Source organism: Babylonia areolata, chromosome 21 (assembly GCF_041734735.1).
Source record: "Babylonia areolata isolate BAREFJ2019XMU chromosome 21, ASM4173473v1, whole genome shotgun sequence".
In the NCBI taxonomy this organism is placed as follows: Eukaryota; Metazoa; Mollusca; class Gastropoda; order Neogastropoda; family Buccinidae; genus Babylonia; species Babylonia areolata.
In genome coordinates this window covers 4,905,862-4,932,081 of record NC_134896.1, presented here as the reverse complement: position 1 = coordinate 4,932,081, position 26,220 = coordinate 4,905,862, and the positions used below count along the sequence as shown (strand labels likewise).

General features: G+C 41.8%; 1 protein-coding gene across 2 annotated transcripts; it reads left to right on the top strand.

The window, feature by feature from the left end:
- Nucleotides 1-4,908: 4,908 nt before the first annotated feature.
- On the top strand, nt 4,909-26,007 carry LOC143295884 (uncharacterized). Of its 2 annotated transcripts, none has more exons than XM_076607558.1 (16): nt 4,909-5,031; nt 6,226-6,359; nt 10,104-10,245; nt 11,877-11,958; nt 13,036-13,183; nt 13,700-13,822; nt 14,393-14,596; nt 14,998-15,116; nt 15,844-15,974; nt 17,524-17,725; nt 18,708-19,605; nt 20,422-20,546; nt 22,185-22,377; nt 22,650-22,739; nt 23,607-23,809; nt 25,654-26,007. In XM_076607558.1, the coding sequence occupies exons 2-16, from the start codon at nt 6,320-6,322 to the stop codon at nt 25,783-25,785; spliced, it is 2,832 nt and encodes a 943-aa protein (XP_076463673.1). In that variant the 5' UTR covers nt 4,909-5,031; nt 6,226-6,319; the 3' UTR covers nt 25,786-26,007. The 2 variants fall into 2 exon arrangements, with proteins under 2 accessions (XP_076463673.1, XP_076463672.1); XM_076607557.1 differs by having other exon boundaries at nt 6,226-6,398.
- The last annotated feature ends 213 nt before the right edge of the window (nt 26,008-26,220 follow it).

The following is a 26,220-nucleotide window of genomic DNA, read 5'->3' as shown; positions in this document are numbered from 1 at the left end:
CAGCATGCACATCCCCGAAAACGGAGTATGGCTGCCTACATGGCGGGATAAAAACGGTCATACACGTAAAAGCCCACTCGTGTACATACGAGTGAACGTGGGAGTTGCAGCCCACGAACGCAGAAGAAGAAGAAGTATCTCTCACAAGTTCTCACCACTCTCAAACACGGACGATGATGTCGTGACGGCTCTCCTTGCTCACTCCATATCGCAACAGCCGAGTGGTTAAAGCGTTGGACTTTCAATCTGAGGGTCCCGGGTTCGAATCTCGGTAACGTTGCCTGGTGGGTAAAGAGTGGAGATTTTTCGGATCTCCCAGGTCAACACATGTGCAGACCTGCTAGTACCTGAACCCCCTTCGTGCGTTTCCGCACGCAAAAGATCAAATACGCACGTTAAAGATTCTGTAATTCATGTCAGCGTTCGGTGGGTTATGGAAACAATAACATACCCAGCACTCACACCCCCGAAAACGGAGTATGTCTGCCCAAAGTGCGGGGTAAATGAACAAAACGGTCATACATGTAAATAACTTGTTACATGTCTGAGTGTGTAATATGTGTGTGACTGAAACCTGATTGAATGACAAAGGAAACGAATGACGAGCGCCTAAATGGCAGTTGTCAGTCGGCGCTCTATCCAGGTAGGCAGCCTGTTATGCAAATGACTCTATGTTTCTAAAGCGCTTAGAGCTTGGTCTCCGGCCGAGGATATGCGCTACATAAGTATCTAGATCATCATCACTCTATGCACTGCACACAACCCTCAGTTTGTCTCTTTCAACAGCTATATCATCCACGGACTTATAAAGTTCCCACAGCCCTCTGCAGTCATCAGTCCAGTGAATTCATGTCCGCCGTGTCTAGGGCTTGGCATAGGAAGGCGGGGCCCAACCCTCTCCTTCCGCCGTTTTAACCTCCCCCAACTCAAGGTACCCATTCACACCTGGGTACAGTGGAGTGATGGCCTAGAGGTAACGCGTCCGCCTAGGAAGCGAGAGAATCTGAGCGCGCTGGTTCGAATCACGGCTCGACCGCCGATATTTTCTCTCCCTCCACTAGGCCTTGAGTGGTGGTCTGGACGCTAGTCATTCGGATGAGACGATAAACCGAGGTCCCGTGTGCAGCATGCACTTAGCGCACGTAAAAGATCCCACAGCAATAAAAGGGTTGTTCCCGGCAAAATTATGTAGAAAAATCCACTTCGATAGGAAAAACAAATAAAACTGCACGCAGGAAAAAATACCAAAAAAATGGGTGGCGCTGTGGCGTAGCGACGCGCTCTCCCTGGGGAGAGCAGCCCGAATTTCACACAGAGAAATTTGTTGCGATAAAAAGAAATACAAATACAAATACAAAAACTGGAGCAAAGTGCCTTTCCCAAGGACACAACGCTACGCCGAAAAGGAGCCTCCAGTTTCAGTTTCAGTTTCAAGGAGGTGTCAAAGTGATGATGATGATGATGATGATGATGAAGAAGTAGAAGAAGAAGAAGAAGCTGAGGCCTTAATCCTATCGTAAAAAAATAACATTAAATATGACGGTTAAAAAATTTTTTTTATAAAAATAACGATAATTTTGCGTGACGACGAACCTGTGGTTCAACACGTAGCTTTTCTTATTGCATAGAAGTCGAGTTTTACCAAGATTCTTTTAGTTTACCTCTCAAAATAATGATAATGATAATATTAATAATAATAATAAGAAGAAGAAGAAGAAGGAGAAAAAGAAGAAGATTATATGCATGTATGTGTATATATATATATATATATATATATATATATATATATATATATATATATATATATATATATATATAAACTCACTCAGTACGGCCAGTCCTCTCTTCTCCTCTACACAGACCCCTCGGATGTCCAGTGGGTGTCTGAATGACCCAACCTTTAGCTTCCGTCGTCAGAACTGTGGTATTCTTTGTCAACATTCACCTCTTCAGTATAAGAGCCTTCCGCTTGTAATATTTTGATGATGGTAATTGGGGTGAAACGCTGTTAATGTCGTCTCTTTCGCCGTTCGTATGGAGAGAGTTAAAAGTAACATCTAAATAAACTTTGAACCCGGGTCACTGACGAGCCCTGAAACGTACAGAAGTCCAACGCCTTACCGATCATGTCACGGCAGCTGACATGGACTTATTAATACATCATATATAAATAGATCATTTACAGTCCGTGGGCAGCATCACTGACGAGGCACCGGCAGAAGTTGTGCCGGGTCACTGAGGTCAACGTCGGACTGTCCGTTCCCAGGTATGTTCGGTCTGTCTCAAGGCCTTTAGGGATATTTTTGTCATTCTCTTGCTCTCTCCCTCCTCCCTTCCTTCCTTCCCTTCCTTCCTTCCACAGAGTGACCACAATGAGTTGTTGATTAGTCTGTTACTAATGGAGGGATCCATGTTTGTTTGTTTGTATTAATGGCATAAAAACGTTTGAAAACAACAGAACTCTGGCCATTAAGGAGAAGCGTGAGCGAAGGAAGCAGGGCTCAACTTCTGGAGACGTTTTCCCTTGCAACACCTGTGGGAAGTGCTGCGCATCCAGAATCGGCCTCTTCTCCCATATGAGGACACACACCGACAGATAAGCCTGCCTGCCAACTCATCCGTCGGACCGACTGGGAGACTCCATCAATGGAGGGATCTGCAGGAAGAAGCACAAAGAAGAAACACAAAAATTAATTACGTCCTTCTTACACCCCCTCCCCCCTTCTCCCCCCCTTCTCCCCTTAAAAAAGAATCTTTATTTGACAGTATCTAGACTAGACCACCAAGTAAAGCGCTCCCCAAGGATAAACCCCGATCGGCACAGCTCCAGTCCGTCATTTACCGCTACTTTGATCCATGACCCCCCCCCCCTCCCCTCCCTTCCCTCCCTCACCTCCCCCCCCCCCCCCCACCCCTACCCCAATTTTTTTTTTTTTTTTTTTTTTTTAGAATAATAGATTACTTAACTCCTCTTGGATGGTTCCAGCCAGCTGATGTCAGCATGTCTCAAACGGGAAAAAATCAATCACTGTCGGCACGCAGCACATTTCTGAAACAACTAAAATGTGATTTTTTAAAAATGTGTTTTTAAATTAAAAAAACTTCTCGGAAAAGTCTTTCGTCCTGGGATATTGGCAGTGATCCAAGGGAAGTAACAAGATTTGCAAATTCTTTTTAAATCCATCATTGTTACTTACCTTCTTCGACTCTTCGCTCCAGTTGCCCCGCTCGTGTTGATTTTTGTTTGTCATTTGTAATTGCATTTGTCAGGGAAATGGAACACACACACACACACACACACACACACACACACACACACACAGAGTTTCAGTTTTCAGTTTCAGTTTCTCAAGGAGGCGTCACTGCGTTCGGACAAATCTATATACGTCACACCACAACTGCTAGACAAATGTCTGACCACCAGCATAACCCAACACACACACACACACACACACACACACACATGTGTTATATATATATATATATATATACAGTGCTTTTAACCGTGGTTTTGTTTGTTTGTTTGTTTTGTTTTTTTAACGCAAATGAAGTCTATGGTCAAATCCGCACACTATAATATAAATAGGACATTTAGCAGGCATTGAAAATAAATAAGATAAAATAAAATAAATTGAAATAGAATAGAAATGAAAGTATTATCGCTGTGTTATCATGTCTCAAAAGCGGAAAACTCAATTATTATTCGGAGTGCAGTAAATTTCTTAAATAAATAAAATGTGTTTGAAATCTTATTATAAAAATCGAAAACCCATTCAACTTGAAAGGTCTCTCGTGTCACGAGTCAACCCTGAGATGTGAAGTCATCTAAGGGAAGTAACAAGGTATGTATAGTTTTTTGATCCATCATCAGTTGTTACTTACCTTTGTCTCATCGCCCCGGTTGCTCTGTACGTGTTGATTTTTATTTGTTTGTTTGTTTGTAAAATTTTGCATTTGTCAGGAACACACACACACACACACACACACACACACACACACACACACACACACACACACACACTGACACGACGCCGGCACTGACGCACGCACTGCGGCAAACCGCCGACACAAACACACCGCACTTTTTCCGTTTCTCAGCCGCCAGCCTGGGACATTCAAAACGGATCATATTAGTTAAATGTGTAGTTCCAAAAGAAGGTGTTTTATCGCCGACTGAAAGTTAGAAACGGATAATTATGGAGAATGTCAGTGAACAAAACAACTTGATCACGCTTCAGTTATCCGGTAAGTGCGGGCGCGTTACTTCAGTTGCGGCAACTGATTTTCGACTGACAAAGTTCAGCCGGTTATGCCGGTGATATTATTCATGAATCCAACACACTGATCACGTTATCAGTTAAGAAGTACGTCAAACCATCAAACAGTAGACTCGACCATGATAATAAAGATCCGCTGACATCAGTTTCAGTAGAAAAGGAAACAACGGTTGGCCTGTAGCCATGGCACGTTACTGAACAACATCCAACGGCCTTCGCGGCGCTTAAACTCCTAGACCGGGCCCGGAACTGTTGAGGGGGGGACTCGAGACGGATGTGAAGACAGAAGAAAAAAAAAGGATGGACTGACAACATTGCAGTATGGGCAGGTAAACCATTCGCAGAGGCCCAGGCTTTGACACACAACTTAAAGACCTGGAGAAAAAATCAGTGTGGTGTACAGTTCTGTGCGGCGCCCCAGTGACTCGTCACGGAGAAGAAGACGATTATGACAATGACGATGATAATGACCATGTTGATGACGAGGAAGAGGATGATTTGTAACTTGCAGTTTCCCACTCAAGTGAATATAGAACAGAAGCGATGGAGAAAACCAGAGAGAGAGAGAGAGAGAGAGCAGGAGAAGAGCACTTGTCAGAAAGTCTTGAATGGTTAATTCCCTTGTTCATTATTCATTAACTTCCGGTCAAAATTACCAGGAGGGTGGTTGAACGAATAATTTTGTTTCCTTTTTATTCGTTAACGAAGCGACTTTCTCCAACCTGACGACCAGAAGGGTACCATTTCGGACTAGGTTTGTGTTTGTCTGATTTTTCTTTATTCAAAATTATGTGTTTATTATGCACTACTCGAATTACGATCTTGGCTCGCGTTCTCGTCTGCTGTACCTTGCGATGCTGTCTGCTGCTGCAAGTGCAATCGCTGCAGTTTCAAAGAACTTTGTTGTTGTTTTTCCATTCATCTTCATGATTGAAATCGTCACTTTCTGTATGTCATGCATTATATCTTAGTTGAAATATTTTAATGTCTGTGATATAAAAACAATAATAGAAACAAAAACGGGTTTTGATGGTGTAATCCTGTCAGAGAGTTTGTGCGAGGGTGGGAGTGGTTGGCTTGTCCGAAATGATATCCAGTAATCTAGAACTGAAGCTGACATGTATGATCTTGATTCTGGCACCGAAATATGCACATTCGCTTTATAGTGTAAACCAATCATACAATGCTAACCATAAAAAAAACTAACAATCGTGCCAGCCTCATAAGGGTTTTCCTTTTTTCTTTTTCCCAAATGTGTGTGTGTGTTTGTGTGTATGTTTGCTTGACTAGCAAATAAGAGTTATACATAATGCAGAGTAGCACATATTAAAAGCATGTAAGTTGCAAAACTTATATAAACAAACAAACTACTTTCTTTTTTAATTACTTAGGGAATTTTGGACAAGCACACATGGGGTATCTTTCAATGATTCCTTCATGTATAGACATGACACACAAACATGTAAATCAGTGTTTGCTCTTTATGATGTGGCATGATGTGCACACATGACATACCTTTCCAGCTGAAAAAAAACTGTTGTGGATGTGCAGTATAGAGAGGATCAGCTTCTGAAATGCCTATTTTTATCGCTAATATTACAGTGATGATCATTATTATTATTATTAAATACATATTTTTGTCACTATAATTATGATGATGATGATGATTATTTTGTTGTCATTATAATAATAATAATTATTATTATTATTATTATTATTATTATTATTGTCATTATAATTGTCGCTATTATTATGATGATGATGATCATCATTATTATCATTATTATTAAATGCAGATTTTTGTCGCTATGATGATGATTGTTGTTTATTTTTGTTTTTGTTGTTGTTATCATTATAATTGTCATTGTTACTATTGTTATTAATATTACTAATCCCTCATTGTTACTATTGTTATTAATATTATTACTAATCCCAACTATCATTTCAGAGAGAACACGCCCTCTTGATTTTTTGATCACCTGTATCTTCACGACGGGTGTGTCACTTTCGCAGCCTGTGACCTGTGACCTCACCCTGCAGTCATGAGCCTGGAGAGCCCCGACAACGAGAAAAATTTTCCGGGTTTGTACAAACAAGGGAGCCTGTCGGAGCCAGCCACAGGTAGACAGATGGATAGGCTGTGTGTGTGGTCAGGTGCATGGGCATGAGTTGTCCTGCTGATCATCATCAGGCATGGTCCTCTGCATCCTCCACCCGTCCATCCCAGCACCCATCTCCTGCCCTGCAGCTACAGTGTGTTTTAGAGCATGTGGCGTTGTGACCTTTGAAACCCCTTCCCCCCTCCTCCCCTCTGCATTGCTCCACTCCTTTTTTTTTCTTTTTTCTTTCTTTTCTTTTCTTTTCTTTTCTTTTTTTGATAGTTTGAGTGAATTTTTTAATAGACTTCAGTTTCAGTTTCAGTAGATACTTAAGTTACAACTTAAAAGCAGCAGAAAGTGAGTAAAAAGGACAAATACTGTGGTATTGGATAAAATGAAATAGAAAAACAATAGATAGTCTACCATCCTATATATTGTATTATGATTATAATTAGATATATTATAATTGACTGGTGCCCAAGAATCTGTGAAGAGAAGATGTGTGCATTAAAGTTTACTGTGGACATTCATATGCATGCTAGCATGCACACACACGCACACACACACACACACACACACACATACACCCCCCCCGCCCCTCCCCCCCCACACACACACACACATGCAGTCAGTCATGTACTCACACAGACAGCTGTCTAAAGTTTATTTCACATACTTGCTATCCTATAGAGAAAGTACTTGAGATTGTAAATAGCACTCTTTTATATATATTTTTTATTACAACAGGATGGATGCTAGTCTGCCTTGGAACAGCACAGAAAATAACAGTAGAACATTACTTATTAGAAATTTTCAGTTCTCTGTAACTTTGAATGAGTAGAATAGAGCAGGATGCTATGATTCTGTCAATTTTTTTAATTGCATGAGAAACATGTTAATCTTTAGTAGATGGACCTTTTGGCTTCCAGTGTATGGCTTCTGTGTGAGTTCAGTTACACTTTTCTTTTATTCATTGTAGGCAGGTTTACAGCAAACAGTGTCCTATCTGTTGTCATTCATAACACAGCAATACTTTGTAGGGTATTGCTTTTGAATTTCTGTTTTAGGTGAACAGTTTTTGTGTTGATAAACGGATGCTTTTTTGTATTATGCAGTGACGTGCATATTTTTAGTGTTGTTCTCAGTGTTTGTGAGTGTTGACAATGTGAGCGCATGCATGAGTACTTGCCAGTGTGCATGCAAGCATGTGTCTCAGTCTGGATATGTGTTTGTGTGTGTGTTGTATGTGTGTATGTGGGTGTGTTCATGTGAATGTTGATACAAATTTACATGTCTCCTCAGCCGTAAGAAGTAAAGCAAGTCGTCAGGTAAACAATGTTTGACAAAAAGCATCACTGGTAATTAGACAATTTTTTTTTTGTTATATAATTTTGTGTATGGCTTCTGTGTGAGTTCGGTTACACTTTTCTTTTATTCATTGTAGGTAGGTTTGCAGTAAACAGTGTCCTACCTGTTGTCATTCATAACACAGCAATAGTTTGTAGGGTATTACTTTTAGTTTTGAATTTCTGTTGTTCTAGGTGAACAGTTTTAACATCTTAAGGTTAGCAACCCCCTGAATTCTCTCTCTGTCTTTGTCCCCTCCACTATTGTCTTGATCTTTACACACACACACACACACACACAGAAACACACACACACACACACACACACACACAGAAACACACACACACACACACACACACACACAGAAACACACACACACACACACACTCGCACACACACCCTCAGCCTCCCCCTCCTACACACACAGGATCTCTGCTTCATATCATCAATTTTATCCTTTCCTCATTTCACGGAACACACACACACACACACACACACACACACACTCGCACACACACCCTCAGCCTCCCCCTCCTACACACACAGGATCTCTGCTTCATATCATCATTTTTATCCTTTCCTCATTTCACGGAGCACAACATGTGTACCTTCATGGTGATGTTGCATTGTGACTGCTTTTGTAGGGAGCTGGCTTTCAATGCAGAGCAGTAATATTTTTTGGCTTTGTCTTTGGTTGTCGTACTTCTTTGGCTGCTTGGTTTTTTTTTGCTCCCTTGGCAAACTATAACTGTTAAACAAATAGTAAAGAGTGGTAACTCTCTCCATTACACAAGGTACACAACTTCAAGTCAGTGATGCTTACGCTACCAATTCAGCTAGCACACAGGTAAATAAAAGGTACATTGGAACACACCCAGACACTTCCTCTAAAAAGGAAGCGCCGGGCCTGTCCTTATACCAATCATTTGACATGTGCACACAGCAGCAAAGACAGAAGAAATGTGCAAACACAAATTAGCTTTTATTCAAGACTGGCATAGCCTCTTTAATCCTGAATAAGCCACACAGAACACATGGACAATACAGAACAAATACATGGTTGCCTCGGTGGTTTATCAACTGGAAATTAACAAATAATGAGGCCAGGAGACGATATGACTGTGTTAGTTATGCTCTAGTCTGCAGTTATACTATTATCTGGACTGCATAGATGGATAGATAGATAGATTTTTTCTTTACCAAATTTCTAGTCTGATGTTATGTCCTCAAAGCAAAAAAAAAAAACCAAAAAAAAACAACAAAAAAAAACTATTAACAGAATAATTATAATACTGTGTATATGTATTTATGTGTGTTCCAGTTCTGTGAAGTGCTTTGAGCCCTATTTTGAGAACAGGTGCTATAATTATATAAATTCACAGTGTTATTATGATTATTCTGTTGATAGAATTTTTTTCTTGTCTTGAGGACATAACAATAGATAAACATTTGCTGTTTAACTATCTTTAGTGAAAACAAGTTTACCTTAAGGTCAATAGGATGACATGAAATTAATGGATGAATTAAAGGTATTGATGTGTAAGAAAGCTGGTTTGGTTGAACAACTGATGTGAAATTGTCAAACTAGTGTTTAAAGACTACATTTGTACACAAACTATGTTTCCAGGAAGAAAAAGCCTGTTGTCAAGTCCACTTACTGACTTAGTTTTTTAAGTTGTGTAAAGATCCAAGGAATGTATTGCATAGTATTGTCTTTAGTAGTAGTTATACCTGAATAAGAACCCATGTTTGTGAATTGAATGACTTTGTGCAGGTGTAGTTGTTTGGTAGCAGTAGATTACTCGATATAAAGTAGATGTATTGGGACTAAAACAAGCTGTGTAGTTTTTAGATGTTCTCTCTTTGTGGTAGTAAGATATCATCGGTATCATCTGGTCAAGGTTCCACACTGAATTTGCCTAGGTTTTTACTCATCAAAGCTTCTCGAAAAAAAAGAAACAGTAACAAAGGAATCAGTTAGTTGCATTTTTTTTTTCAATTGTATTTATTGTTTGTTCATGTTTTAGTGAAATGGAAGTCCATTCAACAGTTTAGTAACTGTGTTACTGAAATGATATTTTATTGTGTTGATATCTGAACATTGGACACACTTTTTTGCCAGCAGCATTTCTTGTGGAGCTTCACAGAAGTAATTGATTTCACCTCCAGTCACCTGTTCCCAACCATTCTCATAGAAGTGATTGGTTTTTGTGATTGACAGACACAAAAATACTGCCTATTCCAACCCAGTCCATACTTTGTGTGATTGTGAGACTCTACAACACTGCTTTTGATCCTTACGTACAACACTTGATTGATGACAGCAGTCGCTAAGCTCCTCCCTCAGTTTCATTCTCACACTGGCTGTTTTGATTGGCAGAGGAGGACGGCGGAGGCGGGGCTGGCAAGAAGAGAGACACCAGCCGAAAGCGAGATGGCAAGCGGGACAAAAAGGAGAAAGGCTACACCATGTTTGAAGAGGAGGAGTCGGAGGAGGAGATTGTTCTCCCGGATGATGTCAAGTCAGTACTGGCATTGCACTTTCAGTTTCAGTTTCTCAAGAAGAAGCATCCCAGTGTTTGGACAAATCCTTTTATATATATATATATATATATATATGCTACACCTCATCTGCCTGACATGTGCTTAACCCAATGCGCTAACTCGGGCCTTAAGTGCATGTGTGTGTGTGTGTGTGTGTATACATTAACGTATATATATACATATATATATGTGTGTGTGTATGTGTGCCCATCAGAGTGGAGTTCTTCTGCAGAATTTTGCCAGAGGACAAGACTTATGTTGCCTTGGATTTGTTTTAAGTGCGCGCTGCACATGGGACCTTGGCCTTTTATTTCCTCCAAATCATTGGACGCTCAGTTTAATCTTCCCGTCGAAGTTGGGAGAAAGGGTGAGTCTGGGACTGAAAGCCAGACCCTCATGGACACGGTACTGGCAGACAAGCATCTTAACCATTCTGCCACCTTCCTCCCGCATTGCATTGTAGTACTATTTGCTGCAACAGATTTCTTTGAAAGTCAGGCTGCTCTCCCTGGGTGGAGATTTTGTGTTCTGTTTTGGACTTTTTTTGGTGGATGGATGGGGTTTAACCCTTTGAGCCCTGACCACCGCTTTACCGGTGGTGGGGAGGGGTGGCATAATGCCTGGCCACCGGTTGAGCGGTGCGTAAACACTTGTGTCGTGTTTTGCTATTGGTTGACTTATATTGAAGAGCCAATTAGAAAAACCGTAATATTCTGACGTCAGCGAACGTAGTACCAACATTGCCGCGCCTTTTCACTGTGTTTTGTGCATGTGCTTTGGATAAAAAAGATCGATTTCTACCATGAAGCGTGCAGAGTCTCAACCTGACACGCCTCCTTTGATCAGCTGATTCTGCATGCTCAGATTCATTTTCAACATCACTATCTGTAGCAAAATCATCCGATTCGAATTCCACCTCACTATCAGAGTAATCATTGTCATACTCTACTTCCAAAAAATCATCAAGCATATCAGTTACTTGCTGCATTGTGTACAGTTGTTTTCTCGCACATTTTGTCCCTGATTTCTGCCCTGACGGGCCAGGTTGAGACTCTGCACGCTTCAAGTGTTTACGCACCGCTCAGCCGGTGGCTGGGCATTATGTCATTTTTCTCTGCCACCGGTAAAGCGGTGGTCAGGGCTAAAAGGGTTTAATACCAATTATTTGCAAATTTTGGCTCAGGAGCTCAGGCAGAGGGGTTAAAATTGCTCAGGAACTCAGGGCTCAAAGGGTTAAGGGTTGACAAGTTTGTGCTTGTCATATCTGAATAGTTTGATGATAGGGAGACTGTGATGTATGCTTTTGTCTGTGTGCATGTGTGTGGTTGTGTGTCTGTGTGTTTGTGTACATGAATGCTTGTTCTTTTTGTTTTTTTCTTTTGCAATATATGGTGAACAAAAAAAGACAAAATATAGACTTATACATGTTTCTTAATACATGTTTCGTTTTTTTGTGTGTGTGTGTGTTGATATCTGTGTCTTGTGTGTGTCCTGTATGTGTGCAATTTATCAAGCGTGCAAAGGGTATGTTTTCCAGTGAGAAATCTGCTAGAGCCGCATGTCCAACTGAATGAAGAACTGAGTGTGAGTCACTCATGTTTTGCTTCAGGAGCCCAACCAAGGCCAAGAAAACCAAACCTGGCTTCAAGTTTGCTGTCAAGAAAGATATTTTTCCTCGCATGAAAGAAAAGGTAAATTGTCACTGATTAAATAAAAGAGGCTCAACACCACACACACACACACACACAACACACAACACCATCCACACACACACCACACACACACACACACACACACACACACATACACATACACACACACACACACACACAACACAACACAACACAACACAACACACAAATGAGCATATAGACTTTTTTTCATTAGTTAGGAAGATTTGACACAATTTTGGACACAGTCAGCAAAACAAAGCCTTTTCGATACACCAGAATCATGAAAACTTACTCAATGATATGAGGAAAAGAAGTACACTTGATTTGCTGTTTATTTATTTGTTTGTTTTTTCATTCAAACTTCAATGCTGGGCACCTCATAGTTCCTTTTTCAATAAAACAAAACCTTTATCATCTGGTGTGTGTTAGTTTTTTGTTGTTGTGTTTATGTTGGAGTATAACTTAACAAATTTTAAGTGAAAGAAACATCATTCTTTTTGTCTGTAAAATATTTCAACAGAAGATCCAATGAAACTTTAGTCACTGTTTAATCTGTCCATTTTCAGTCAGAATATAAGATATCTCAGAAGATCCTTTTGGGTACCACAGTTATGTGTCCTGTATAGTTTAACACATCTTTTCTTGTGTCAAAAGGAGAATTGTGTATTGCTCGATCCAGCAGCAACAGCAACAAACAAAAATAATCATGTGACAAAATATGACCATCATCTTTTGTAATTTCCTGGATGTGTTTTTCAAGGTGTTGCTCAAATGACAGCCAATGTCACAGCATTTAAGAACAGGAAGTGTAACAATATTGCCCATTTTGAGGTCTCAGTATAAGTTAGACGTTCATTTTTCTTCTTTATAATCCTCATTGGTAACTTGAAAAAAAAGAAAAGAAAAAATGAAAACTTGTCTGTAGTCCTGGTACATGCATTTAGTAGTGGAGTTGTGAAAAAAAAAAGATTATGCAAAAGCTTGTACAAATAAATAAACATGCAAGTAAATCAACACAAGGATGGCATCATCATTTACTTGTCTTTCCGCTTTTTCTGCTTGTCAATGATTTTTTTTTTTAACTGTGTTTGTCAGGAGGAGAAGAAGGACAAGGAATCGAAGAAGGAAGAGAAGGAGAAGAAGAAGGAGGAGAAGGAAGGAAAGAAGGTCAAGGTGAAGGACAAGGAGAAGAAAAAAGCCAAACATGGTCGTATGGATCTCAAGCCAGCACCACCCCCCTCAAGTAATATTGCTTTGGCTGAAATGTATGGAATGATTGTGTGTGCGCCTTTTTTGGGGGGGGGGGGGGGGGGAGGGTCCTTTTTGGTGTTTGTGTGTGTTGATATGCTGTCTATGTGTGCTTGGGTATATGTTCAATAATTTCCACACATGGTGTGCATACATTCTTTTTCTTTCTTTCTTTTTTTCTTTCTTTTTTTTCCTTTTGTTTCACTTTTTATTTTCAAACACTTTTTTTCAAGCCACAGACAAACTTTCATTATTTTGTTCTCAAAACCCCTGTGTGTTGTATAATAAAGCACCTACCTGTATAAAACAACTTGTTATATAAAACAACCCCCTATTTTGGTATTAATTAAGCAGGTTCTTTACTCCTTATGAAACTGGTTAATTTTGTATGTGTTTGTGTGTTTACGTGTGTGTTCATGTGTGTGTGTATTCATGTGTGTGTGTATGTTTTAATGTGTGTGTTTATTCATGTGTGTGTGTGTGTTCATGTGTGTGTGTGTGTACCACACAGACACGTGTGAGAACCCCATCTTTGGAATCCCGCTGGCCATGGCAGTGGACAGGAACAAGTCACATGACGGAATCCAGCTGCCAGCCATCGTGCGTGAATGCATTGACTATGTGGAAGAATGCGGTAGGTACTTGTCTGCTCCTTTTAGCATTAGAACAAAACAAAATACTGTATTGATAAAAGTGAAGTGGTGGAGTATTTTCCTTTTCATCATCACAAGTCAAAGAAAAACAAAAGGTGAAACATATGGTGTATACCAGTGTATGTGCTTGCGTGTGTGTGTATTGTGTGTGTATGTCACTATGTGTCTGTGTGTGTTTTGTGTTGGTTTTGTGTGTGTGTGTGTGTGTGTGTGTGTGTGTGTGTGTGTAAATTCATAAAACTTGGGAAGCGTGTGTATGTTTTCCTTACACCAGGAATATACTTGTCAATTTGAAGAGTGTTGAAGCTTGATTTGTTTTGTTGGATGATATTGTTTTCTTTTTTTTATCATTTTAATTTGTCATTTGTGTGTGTGTGTGTGTGTGTGGTGTGTGTGTGTGTGTGTGTGTATATATGTGTTTTGTGCTTGTTTTGTTTTAACATTGTTAGATTGAAGTTGTGATTTGATGTGTATCCTCCAACACACCCCAAAACAGGCGGGGACAAAAGGAGAAAAAAATTTTTTTTCTTTCTTTGCACCTGTCCGTGCAGGCCTGACGTGTGAGGGGATCTACCGAATCTCTGGGGTGAAGTCGAAGGTGCAGTACCTGAAGGACTGCTACAACAAGGGGGTGGTGGTGGACCTGATAGAGCACGAGCCCAACATTGTGGCCAGCCTCCTCAAGCAGTTCCTCAGGGAGCTTCCCCAGCCTGTCCTCACCTCCACCCTCATGCCCAAGTTTGAGGAGGCCTCCAGTGAGTTTTGTGGGGAAGGGCGGGAGGAGGATGTGTTTGTGGGTAGGGGTGTGCTTTTGTGAGGGGGGGTGGGGGGGGGGGTGTGCTTTTGTGTGTGTGTGTTCGTGGGTGGTGGTGTTTGTGTATGTGTTTGTTATTTATTGTTTAAAGTTAACATCGTGATACAGCGAAGTTCATATTAGAACAAAGTGTATGTGCACAGCATGATATTATGGGGTATAATATATATAGTGTAGACAAGAGATATTGTTATGTGTGTGTGTGTGTGTTAAAGAGATTGAGAATGTGTGTGTGTGTGTGTTTGTAAGAGAGAGTGAGAGATTGAGAGAGATATATATTATTGTGTCTCATGTGAGAGAGTGAAAAAGCATAATTGGTTTGTTTGGTTTCACCGATTGCAGCCATAAAAAATGAGAAGAAGAAGGTGGAGATGTTTATACGTCTGATTGATGAGCTGCCCGCCTGTAACCGTCTGCTTCTGTCATGGATGATCGTTCACATGACGCACATCATTGAACTGGTCAGTCCTTTGCTTGTGTTTACTGCATGTGGATGTGTATGGGTGGTGTGTGTACAGTGTATTGTGTGTTTGTGTATGTGTCTGTATTTGTGTGTGTGTGTGTTTTTGTGTGTATATGTGTGTGTGTTTTTGTGTGTGTATGTATGTGTGTGTTCTTGTGTGTGTTCTTGCATGTGTGTATGTCGTGTATGTGTGTATATGTTCAATACAATGTGTCACTAGAACCAGTGACATCATGATTATATCATTGGTGATACTTTTCATGGTGGATGTGTTTACCAATGTAGTGATGTGTGTTTTGACTCTGCACTCTGCTTACATCAGAGATTGATGTGAGATTACAGCTGGGCCAGCAGCAAAGTGACAGCTGTATCATTAGTGGTTTCTTCACTGCAGTGGGAAGTCATTTACAGCTGGGTCTTCTGTGAAGGACCATGACTCTCAAACTAGGAGGCAAGATTACACTGGCTCTTGGTGCTGCAGCCTGGGGGGTGTGTGGGGGAGGGGGGCAGTTGGCCTTTGGGGACCATCACATGGAAATGCTGATGTCCTAAAACCCTCTTAACAGAGAGAGTGGAGGATGTAACTTGAGCAAGACACTTTACACTATAATCAAACTCTAGCCCAGATTGTTGGGTGAGCAGTTACTTCCTCTACTGTTCTGATGATTATAGTCGGGGCATGATAGACTATCATACATGTCATATATATGTGCTGTGTATTTCAGCAAAAGGAGAACAAGATGACGCTGCAGAACGTCTCCATTGTGCTCAGCCCCACCATGCAGATCAGCCATCGTGTGCTCAATGCTCTCTTTACGCTGGCCCATCAGATTTTCAAAGATACTTACTTGAAAAAGTTAGTTCTCTTCTGCTTCTTTTTGTTCTGATTTTTTACAATATTCTAATCTTCATAAATCTCTCTGTGTGTGGATTTTTTTTTTTTTAAGGGAAAAGAGGCACCAACATTTTTGTTTTGTTTTGGAACTGAGAATTGTTTGTGATGTTTTTGTTATGTGAAGGTTATCTTTATAGAAATGGTTGATTAGAAAATTTGGTAATATCTTTTCAGAAATGGTTGGTAAAAAATGCACTGTGCTGTAACACTATGTATACAGGTATGCCTAACACAAACATGCTCACACACAAACATGCACACACACACACACACACACACACACACACACACACACTCACTCTTACAGACACACACAACACACACACGCACGCACCTTTTTTCTTTTGTCATCATTCCTAATCATGTCAGCATATCTCTCTCTCTCTCTCTCTCTCTCTCTCTCTCTCCCTCTCTCTCTCTCTCACCCACACCCACACACCCACAAACACCTACCTCTTTTCTTTTGTCATCAGTCTTAATCCTGTCAGCATCACACACACACACACACACACCATCATTTTTGTTAAATTTCCAATTTTGGTTACAAATATACAGTTAGCGTAAGTACTCAAATACATATAGGGTAGGTATACCTAATTGTGAACGATCCAGTTGAAGCAACCAGCTCACCGTGTGTACTCTAAAGATAACATATCGTATGATAGTCAAACATAGTCCTTTTGTTTTTTGAAGACTTTCTCCCACTGGTTGCACCAGGAAAAGTTCATCTGCTCGTTCTTTTCAACGTTTTGTGGACATTTGAAATATTAGGGGTGCTTGAGGGTGAATGCAAACGGGCAAGTCTAACTGCGAATGATGACTTTGGGTACATGTAAACATTAAAACAGGAGAAGGTCTTTCACATATTAGACACAACATATTATTGGAACATTGCACCAGACTGTTGTGTTATTGGTTTTGATCACACATGCACACAAACAGACATTTAATCACACACACCCCACACCACACACTAACACATCCTTTTGAGAGGGTTCAGTCACTGTGCAGCATCGTTTGCAAATAGACTCGCGTCAAAATATCCTATAGTCTAATTGCAAACAACACTATTTTGCAGATTCCTGTCAAAACTGACATTCTGATCTGTTACCAATATGCTTTCTTATATTCTCCCAGCGCTGGTAATGCGCATTCAATATATCTGATTAAATCAGTTATTTTAAACTGTGTAGAAGTTGAAGTCCTACAACTTCCGTCCCATGATTTTAGGATTTTGCGAGCACTTTTGTAACCTTGGTTGGCAGTGGTGCATGAGGAGAAGAATGAGCGTGGAAATAACCAGTAGTAGCTGATGTTTGACTGGTTCTTGGAAATGGATATTCATTAAGGTATTAGAAAAAGGTCTAAGCAGACGTTAAATTGTGAAATGCAACCGTGAAGAACGCTTCAAAGTGGGGCGGTATACGAATCGTTCACAGTTACATGCTGTTCACAATTACCCGTACCTACCCTGTAGGATAAGAAAGCACCAGTCTTGTTTGACCACCAGGTACGTTCCACCCCTCAAGCCAGCCACGTCCCGCTGGTCCCTGGAGCTGCCAGACAACACAGTGGCCCTGGAAGAGGAGCTGGCCAAACAGGAGTCACTGCTCAACCAGCTGCACGGGCAGCTCAACGCAGGTCGCGGTGACCCTCACACAGAGGACCAGCTGTGGGAGGTGCAGCGAGTCGTCACGCAGCTGAAGCGCAAGGTTGGATTATGATAATAGGAATGATGATGATGATAGTATTGATAATAGTAATGATATTGATAATAGCAATGATAATGATAAAAGTAATGATATTGATAATAGTAATGATAATGTTAGTAATGATAATGATGATGGGATTGATAATAGGAATGATAATGATAATAGAAATCATATTGATAATAGTAATAATGATGGTATTGATAATGATAATAGTATTGATAATGATAATAGTAATGATAATAATGCTAATGAAAATGATAATAGTAATGATAATGATAACAGTAGTGATAATAAGAAAGATACTAATAGTGTGAATGATATTGATAATAGTAATGATAATGATAGTATTGATAGTGATAATAGTATTGATAGTAGTAATGATAATGATGATATTATTGATAATGGTAATAGTAATGATGATAATAAGAAGAATGGGGATGATGATCATCATGATAATGATAATAAGTGACATAATGATTATAAGTAATGATGAGGATAATCATAATTATAATGAAAAGAATAATGATGATGATGATGTTGATTATGATGATAATTGAAATAATGATGATAATAATGATAATGAGAATAGTGATAATGATAGTGATAATGGGGAGGGTTTGCAGGCCTGCTTTCGTGGGGGACCTTTTGTCGCTTGCAGAGTGAGAAATAGGTCATATGACGTCATGGGCAGCCCACCGCCATAACTGGCTTTTCTCTGATTTGGCACTGCCTTTGTTGGGACAGTTTTTCAGCAGAGTTTATCAGTGGATCAAATAGGTAATGGTGGAGATGTGACAGGAAACACGCTCAAAGTAAACACAGAAGACTAACTCAAATCATGGCTGTACTTATAAAGCCAAAAATATCTTGTAAACTTGCAAAAATAGTCATCGAAATTGTTCAGAATCCTTTTGTCGGGACAGCCATTACAGGATGTTTAACTGATGAAGTGGACTAATCACTGCTGTCCTGACTGTTGCAGATCAAGTTTGCCAAGCAGTCTCAGGGCACGGCTGAGCGGCGGCGCAAGGATCTGGAGGTGAAGAGGTCGTCCCAGTTGTCGGAGACAGAAGAGCTCCACCTGGAGCTCCGTCAGGCGCCTGCCCCTCCTCCCCCACCCTCTACCACCACCACCACCACCACAGCGGTGGTAGAGGTGCACCAGAAAGACAAGGACAAGGCAGCCACAAAGGGGCCCAAAGAACACCTCCCCCCAGCAGCCGAAGACCAGAAAGCCAGCAGCGAAACAGAAACCAAACCAGAGGAAGAACAACCTGACGCCAAAGAAGCGCCAGGGGACATAGCCATGGCACCGCCATCGCAGGACACCGCCCAGAACCAAGCTGCCGATGACAGTGCCAAACCTCAAGAACTCAAGCCCACCGAGGAACCACCGACAGAAACCAGAGAGAAGAGGAAATCTCAAGAGATCAAAGAAAAGCGGAAGTCCCAGGAAGTGAGGGAAAAGCGTGCTTCTCAAGAAGTGAAAGAGAAACGAAAATCTCGGGAAGCTGCTGCTGCTCCAGAACCTCAGATGGAAACTTCGGCCGTGCTGGAGAAAGGGCCGGAAATCATCGCAAAACCTCCCGAAAAGGACAGCTCACCAACAGAACAGGCGCCTGCAGAAGATGTGGCGCAACCACAGGCACCAAAGGAGGAGAAAGAGGAGGCTGCAGACGTGAAAACAGAAGCAGGCGAAGGAGAAAAAGGAACTGAAGAGTTGCCAAAAGTGGAGAAGGAGGAGGAGGAATCGAGAGCGGAAGGGAAGGGGGAGGGGGTGGAGAAGGAGGTTCCAGAGGACATTCCTGTGAAAGATTCTTTGAAAGGCGCAGGGGAGGTGGGGGAGGTGGAGGTCAAACCGGCAGAGCCGCCAGCACGAGGTGTGGGGATTGGTGTGTGTGTGTGTGTATCTGTGTGTGTTTGTATGCATGTGTGTTTGTGTATGTCTCTCTGTGAGTGTTTGTGTGTGTGTCTATGTCTGTGTGTGTGTGTTTGTTGCATGTGTATGTGTTGTATGTGTGTGTGTGTCTGTTGCGTGCACGCGCGTGCGTGCGTGTGTGTGTGTGTGCATGTGTGTGTGTGTGAGTTTGTGTTTGTGTGTGTGCATGCGTGTGTGTGCACATGCAAGAATGCAAAAACAGTGAGTTATGTATGCTAGAATATATATATATATATATATATATAATATATATTATCAGTTAAGGAGTGAAAGTGATTGGGGAAACTTGGTTATGAGGCTGTGGCTTTCAGAGTTTGACCGTGGTTCTGCTTTACATGTGTTATGCAAGGCATGCCTGATAGAACATGGGAAATATATACATATATATTTAGTAAGCTTGGTTAAAAAAAATAACTAAAAAAGAAGAAAAGATCAGTGTGTTTATTTATGTTGTATGTGAGCATTGATTATCTTTCTGCACAACTTCTTTATGAAGGCCTCCAATTGCAGATTCAGAATCAGAATTTATTCACTGATTTTCTATATTGCACAGTATGCCAGTAATATTTTCATCTTTAGTCAAGAGCTGACAGTTTCTCTTCCTTTGATTGCTTGATATAGGAATGTAGCAAAGTTTTTGATTACTTGTTTGATTACTTGTTCATTCCAGGAGCCATAAGTACTTAAAATTTAGAGTCGTCAGGGTTCTTATGATAAATAGCTGGTGCAAACTGAAGTGTAAGGCCTTGGTTTACAGAGAGAGTTGAAGTGCCCATGAAGCCAGTCCCTGTTATCATGGAGGAGAAAGAACTCAAACCCAGGGGCCCGGTGCAAGTGCACCCCCACTTGTACCTTTCCCTGGAACCTTTGCAGCCAATCAAGGTGGGAGGATTTAAATTTAAATGCAGACATGTTAACAATTTCTGGTATTCTTGTATCTTGAATCTTACATCATGTATTTTTGGCCCATTTTAATAAGAGTTTGTGTGTGTGTGTACAGGACGACTTAAGGGTGGTAGATTTAAATGCAAACATGTTAAAAATTTCTCCGTTGGAGATGATTAGATATTCTTGTATCTTGAATATTCATGTATTTTCAGCCTGTTTAAGTAACGGTGTGTGTGTGTGTGTGTGTGTGTGTGTGTGTGTGTGTGTGTGTGTACAGGATGATTTAAAGTGTACTTGATGTTGCCCCCTTTCTTTTCAGTCTGTTCACCTCATCATCATAATCTGTGAAGTGATTTCTTTTTTACATTGCACCTTGTGAGGGAGGAGTATGCAGGTTTCACTGTTTTTCACACACTGCCTGTTCAAAATTCTGTAAAAGCAGTGCATGTACACACACTCACTTAGGCACATACCCATACTCGCACACACTTACAAGCATTTACACAAGCACTGATGTAGTTCAGTTTAATGGCCAGATCCACAATGAACTAAGACTGATTTATCACAGCGTGTGCCTATGATCCAAGGTTGGGCAAGTTAACTCACTCAGTACGGCCAGTCCTCTCTTCTCCTCAACACAGACCCCTTGGATGTCCAGTGGGTGTCTGAATGACCCAACCTTTAGCTTCTGTCGTCAGAATTGTGGTATCTCTGTCAACATTCACCTCTTCAGTATTAGAGCCTTCCGCTTGCAATATTTTGATGATGGTAACTGGGGTGAAACGCTGTTAACATTGTCTCTTTCGCCGTTCGTATGGAGAGAGTTAACAGACCTAGCTGTTAGTCTCCCTTACCCAACACTCCCTTCTACCTCTGTATTCTCTCCTGCCGATAATTCCATATCATAGAAAGTGAGTATTTGTTCTGCCTACCCCTTCACAGTTGTAGGTGAGGAAGGTGGCAGACTGGTTAAAAGGCTGATCTGCCAATATAGTGTCCGTGAGAGTCTGGGTTCCAATCCCAGTCTCACCCTTTCTACTAAGTTTGTCTTGAAAATGAAAATCAGACTGAGTGTCTAGTTATTCAGATGAGATGGTAAACCCAGGCCCTGTGTGCAGCACCCACTTGGCTCACTGACAAAGAATCCGTGGCATAATAAGTTTTGTCTTCTGGCAGAAATTCTGCAGAAGAAATCCGCTCTGATAAGTATACAAATATATAATATATGCTTGCACTTGATGCCTAATGGAGCACATGGGGTTATGCTGCTGGTCAGCCATCTGCCTAACGGATGTGGTGTAGCATGTATGGATTTGTCTGAACGCAGTGATGCCTCCTTGAGAAGCTGAAAGTGAAGCTGACCAAGATCCACGGTCAGGCATTAATGGACCAATACATTGGTTACCCTCGCCCAAGACTGACTCCCTGTTCTCAGTTCTCTCTGGATAAGTCCGTGTTGTAGAAACGGCGCATCTGCCCTGCCTACCCCTTCCTGCCAGGAGTGAATTATGCCCCATCTTCCAACGCCGAGCCCCAGACACAGTGGATATTAAATCACTGCCCTGATGGCTGTAAAGGGCTATGGGACCTTTAACCTTTAACCTGAACCACTTCTCTCCTTGACGGTTGCAGGCCCAGCCTCTGAAGCCGCGCAGAGAGCGCACGGAGAAGGTGGAGGAATCGAACCACCGCTCGGCCAAGCTGCGGGAGCTGGAGGAGGAACTGCTTGGAGGGGGGACCACCAAGGAGGAGGAGGACCTCAGCCAGGAGAAGGACGACACCACTGACGGGGAGAAGGTGGACCTGGGAGAGGAGGACGATTACGGTAAGTGCTCTGTGCAGAACAGCTGGGCTTCCATCCCAGGCACCCTCAGATTGACGTCTAATGCTCTAACCACTTGGCTGTTAGACATGAGGTTGGGTTGTTTGCTTGCTGTCTGTGTGGGGAAGGTGAAAGGGTATGTAATTCTGATTGACTGAGCTCATCAGGCTCAGTGCTCCGCTTCTTTCTCTGTATGATGTGGCTTTCTGTTTTTCTTTCAGAGTATGATGTGGCTTTCTGTTTCACAGAGTATGATGTGGCTTTCTGTTTCACAGAGTATGATGTGGCAGACGATGAAGAACTCCAGCGTCTTGTGGAGGAGGAGTTTGCTTTACGTCTGGAGGAAGAAGAACTGCTGGCTATTGGTGCGTACGGACTGCCTTTGCTTAGAAAAGACACCCCCCACCCCTTAGAAAAGACCCTCCCCCCTTTTTATTTTGAATTCAAAGAACTGTTGCATGTGGACTGTATCGAAACACTTCATGGTGTTTTTGTGCGAGTTTAAGTAATCACTGTGTCAATTTGTGTGTGTCGCTGTTGTATTAATTTTTTTTTTTTTTTTTTAATACTACTGCTTCTACTAGTTCAAGTAATTGTATAAATCTGTGTGTGTCACAGATGAAAGTTTTCTTCTTTTTTTATTTATTATTTTTATTATTATTGTTATTATTATTGATTATCATTCAGAATGAACAACAGTTGTATTCTGACTTTGTGGTGAAGCCTCACAGCCTGCAAGGTTTTTGATTGTTTGTAGTGGTTGTTGTGTACTTGGATAAATTCTCCCTTGTATTTTTTGTGCATGTGTGTGTGTGTGTATGTGCTTGTGTGTGCATTTACACTCTTGCGGGTTCACTGAACATGGCCCATTTTATTTCATGTTTTTATTTCAATCATTTGCCATTTCCATATCTTTCCCTTCACTATATTTTAATATATTTACTTATATGTTTATTTTGCCATATTGTGTTATTTTATTTGCTTTTTGTGGCAATGTTTTACACAAACCAAGGATACGCCCTCAAGGCCTGATCAGCACATTGGGTTTATGCTAAAGTCAGGCGTCTGTTTTTTTGTTGTGTTTTTTTAAATAACAGTTGTGGTGTAACACATAGGGATCAGTCCGCACACCTTGACACTTCCTTGAAACAGAAACTGAACCTTGTACTTACCAGGTCCTCATTGACATGACTTGGGGTTCAAACCTTGAGAACTCTCTCCACTGTGTGCAGGAGACGAGCTTCGCAAAAAGATTGAAACAGAGGAGAGCGAGATAGAGCGGCTGAAGCAGGAGATCCAGGAACTGCAGTACCTGCGGCACGACTCAGACCTGGAGGACCTGTCCTCCGCCTCCGACTCCAGCATTGAGAGCGAGGACGAGGAGGACATGAACGACATGCTGTCCTCCCTCATCCAGGAAAACCTGCAGCTGGAGGTCAGGGCTCACACTGCACTGGTGGCCTCACAGTCACGTATCCCGGCCTAGGAAGCGAGAGAGTCTGAGCACACTGGTTTGAATCCCATAGTCGGTGGTGGCCTCGTGATGATGCATCTGGCCTTGGAAGCGAAGGAATCTGAGCACACGGGTTCGAATCGCACCGTCGCCCAGTATTTTATTCCTCTAGACTTTGAGTGCTTGGTCTGGATGCTAGTCATTCGGATTAGAGGATAAACCAAGGTCCCATGTGCAGCATGCACTTAAGTACGCGTGGAAGAACTTGTGGCATCAAAAGGGTTGTCCCTGGTAAAATTATGTTAAAAAATCCACTTTGATAGGAAAACAAAAATGCAGGCAGAAGAAAATACAGAAATATGGGTGGTGCTCTCATTGTAGCAACGTGCTCTCCCTCAGCATCTCCCCTGCCTCCAGTGTAACAGCCTGTTTTGTTATTTGTATACCCCCGTTGGTTTATTCCCCCTGGGGTCAAATCTGCCTGTAGTCCAGGTTTACCCCCCAGGGTCAGTGTGAACTAGCCTGGAATGAATGACCGCTGGGGGTGAACTTCAACTTGTCTGAACTACCCCCCACACCCAATTTTATCCCCACCCCCTCCCCTCACACACTCATGCCTCTCGTAATGGATGTGGGGATCATTCTGGACTGAAATGACATCCTGAGGGTAAATGTGGACCAATCAGAAGGTTATCAAAGTAAAACATCCCCACATTTGCTGCTTTCATAAAGTTATAGTGGAGAGGAGGATGGGGGTCAGTAAAGGCCAGCCCAGAATGACACCCCAACCTTTTTCAGTTGCTTCGTTAAACCTGTAGACAGGGGGTCATAACCAAGTATGGAGGAGTGGAGAAGAGGGGGGGGGGGGGTTTGGGGGGGGCATCAGTCTTGACTGGCCTCAAACCCCTGGGGTCATTCAAGGCTAGCCAAGAATGACCCCGATTAAAAACTAGCAGATCAGTAATTCTGGAAGGTGTTGATGAACAGTGCACTTTTGTTTTTTTTAGTATGCATTAATATACAGTTTCAGCTTCTAGTAGAATATGGTCGAAAATGCTATCACTGGTAGACAATTCACTTACACCAAAAAGAATGAGATGTTCTGAAAGCTTAACGTTAGATGTGACATCGTTTGTTTTTTTTTAAACAGCAACTCAGAAGCCCTCCAAAAGCAACTTATAGTTTCGCAGTGCCTGAAGACATTACACAGGAGATTCTCTGAAGACTTTGTTTCGAGATGTCCTTCCATGGGTGCTGATAGACTTCTTGAAAGAAGTGAACATTTTTGATCAGATTTGAATGCTTCAGACACTGAAATTTTTTTAAAACTTTTTGAGTGGAAAGATTGAAGCAGTGATTAGTATTTATTGTACGTTTTTTTACCTTTGGCATGAAATAGATGCTAACGTGGTGATAGCCTTGCGATGGCCTTAGTGGTCAACAAGGCTCTGAGCACCATAACTTGATTCCCCCCTCTGTCTCTCTTGCTCATATTTGCTTTCTTCCTCCTTTCTTCTCCCCCTTGCTTCCTCCCCATCTCTCTCTGCTCCTCCTCTCTCCTCCTTCTATCTCTCTCTCTCTCTCTCTAAACTTCTCCTTTCCCTCTCTCTTCTCTCCTGTCCCAGCTGTCTTACTCCCCCTTCTTCTGTCTTCCTCATATTTTTGCTCTCTAACTCCTTTCTTCTCTCCATCTCTCCCTCCCTCTCTCTTCTCTCTCTTTCTCTTTCCTCTCCTTTTTCTCATTGGCTGTACCACTTTGATCTGTATTCACTCAGTTCTGATCACGTACATATGTAATACAGTCTTACCCCTGTCTTTTTGTGCAGCACGAGAATGCGGAGATGTGTCAGAAGATCCATGAGGAACGCATGATCTGCCTGAGCGTCAAGCTCCAGATTCGACTCCTGCAGCAGAAACAGTTAGAATCCTCTCAGAACAGTCTGTTGGGGGACGTCTGACCTTGGTCACTCACCCTTGACCTCAGTGACACTGGTCACATGCCTCTGGCATGATGTCATATCAATACCAAGGCAACATGGAGCGTGTGAGCACAGAGAGAAGACTTATGATCTGCCATTTGTTTCGGGGGGCTCTCTTTCTGAGAGCCTTTTACACGGCATATTTCAAACGGTTCACCGCTTTATAAGTTTGCTTTGCGCCGTTCATGTGCAGGTGGGGAGGTGGGGTGGTGAGGGACAGGGGATGGAGGGGGTGGGGGGGCAGTTGAGAAAAAGAAAAGAAAGCAAAATGTGACATGATGTTCCCAACATTGGGTTGATCAGTACGTACATTAGTCATGTATTGTCCGATGAACCAGTGCTATGCTGACAGTTTGCCAATGTCTTGAGCACAGTGACGGGACAGGCAGTGTGATACTGGTTTCACACAGCTGT

Coding starts and splice junctions, on each gene's coding strand:
- LOC143295884 (XM_076607557.1), top strand. CDS start 6,320: ATGAGCCTGGAGAGCCCCGACAACGAGAAAAATTTTCCGGGTTTGTAC. Junction 20,547..22,184: donor AACCTTTGCAGCCAATCAAG/GTGGGAGGATTT, acceptor TGACGGTTGCAG/GCCCAGCCTCTGAAGCCGCG. Junction 23,810..25,653: donor AGGAAAACCTGCAGCTGGAG/GTCAGGGCTCAC, acceptor CTTTTTGTGCAG/CACGAGAATGCGGAGATGTG.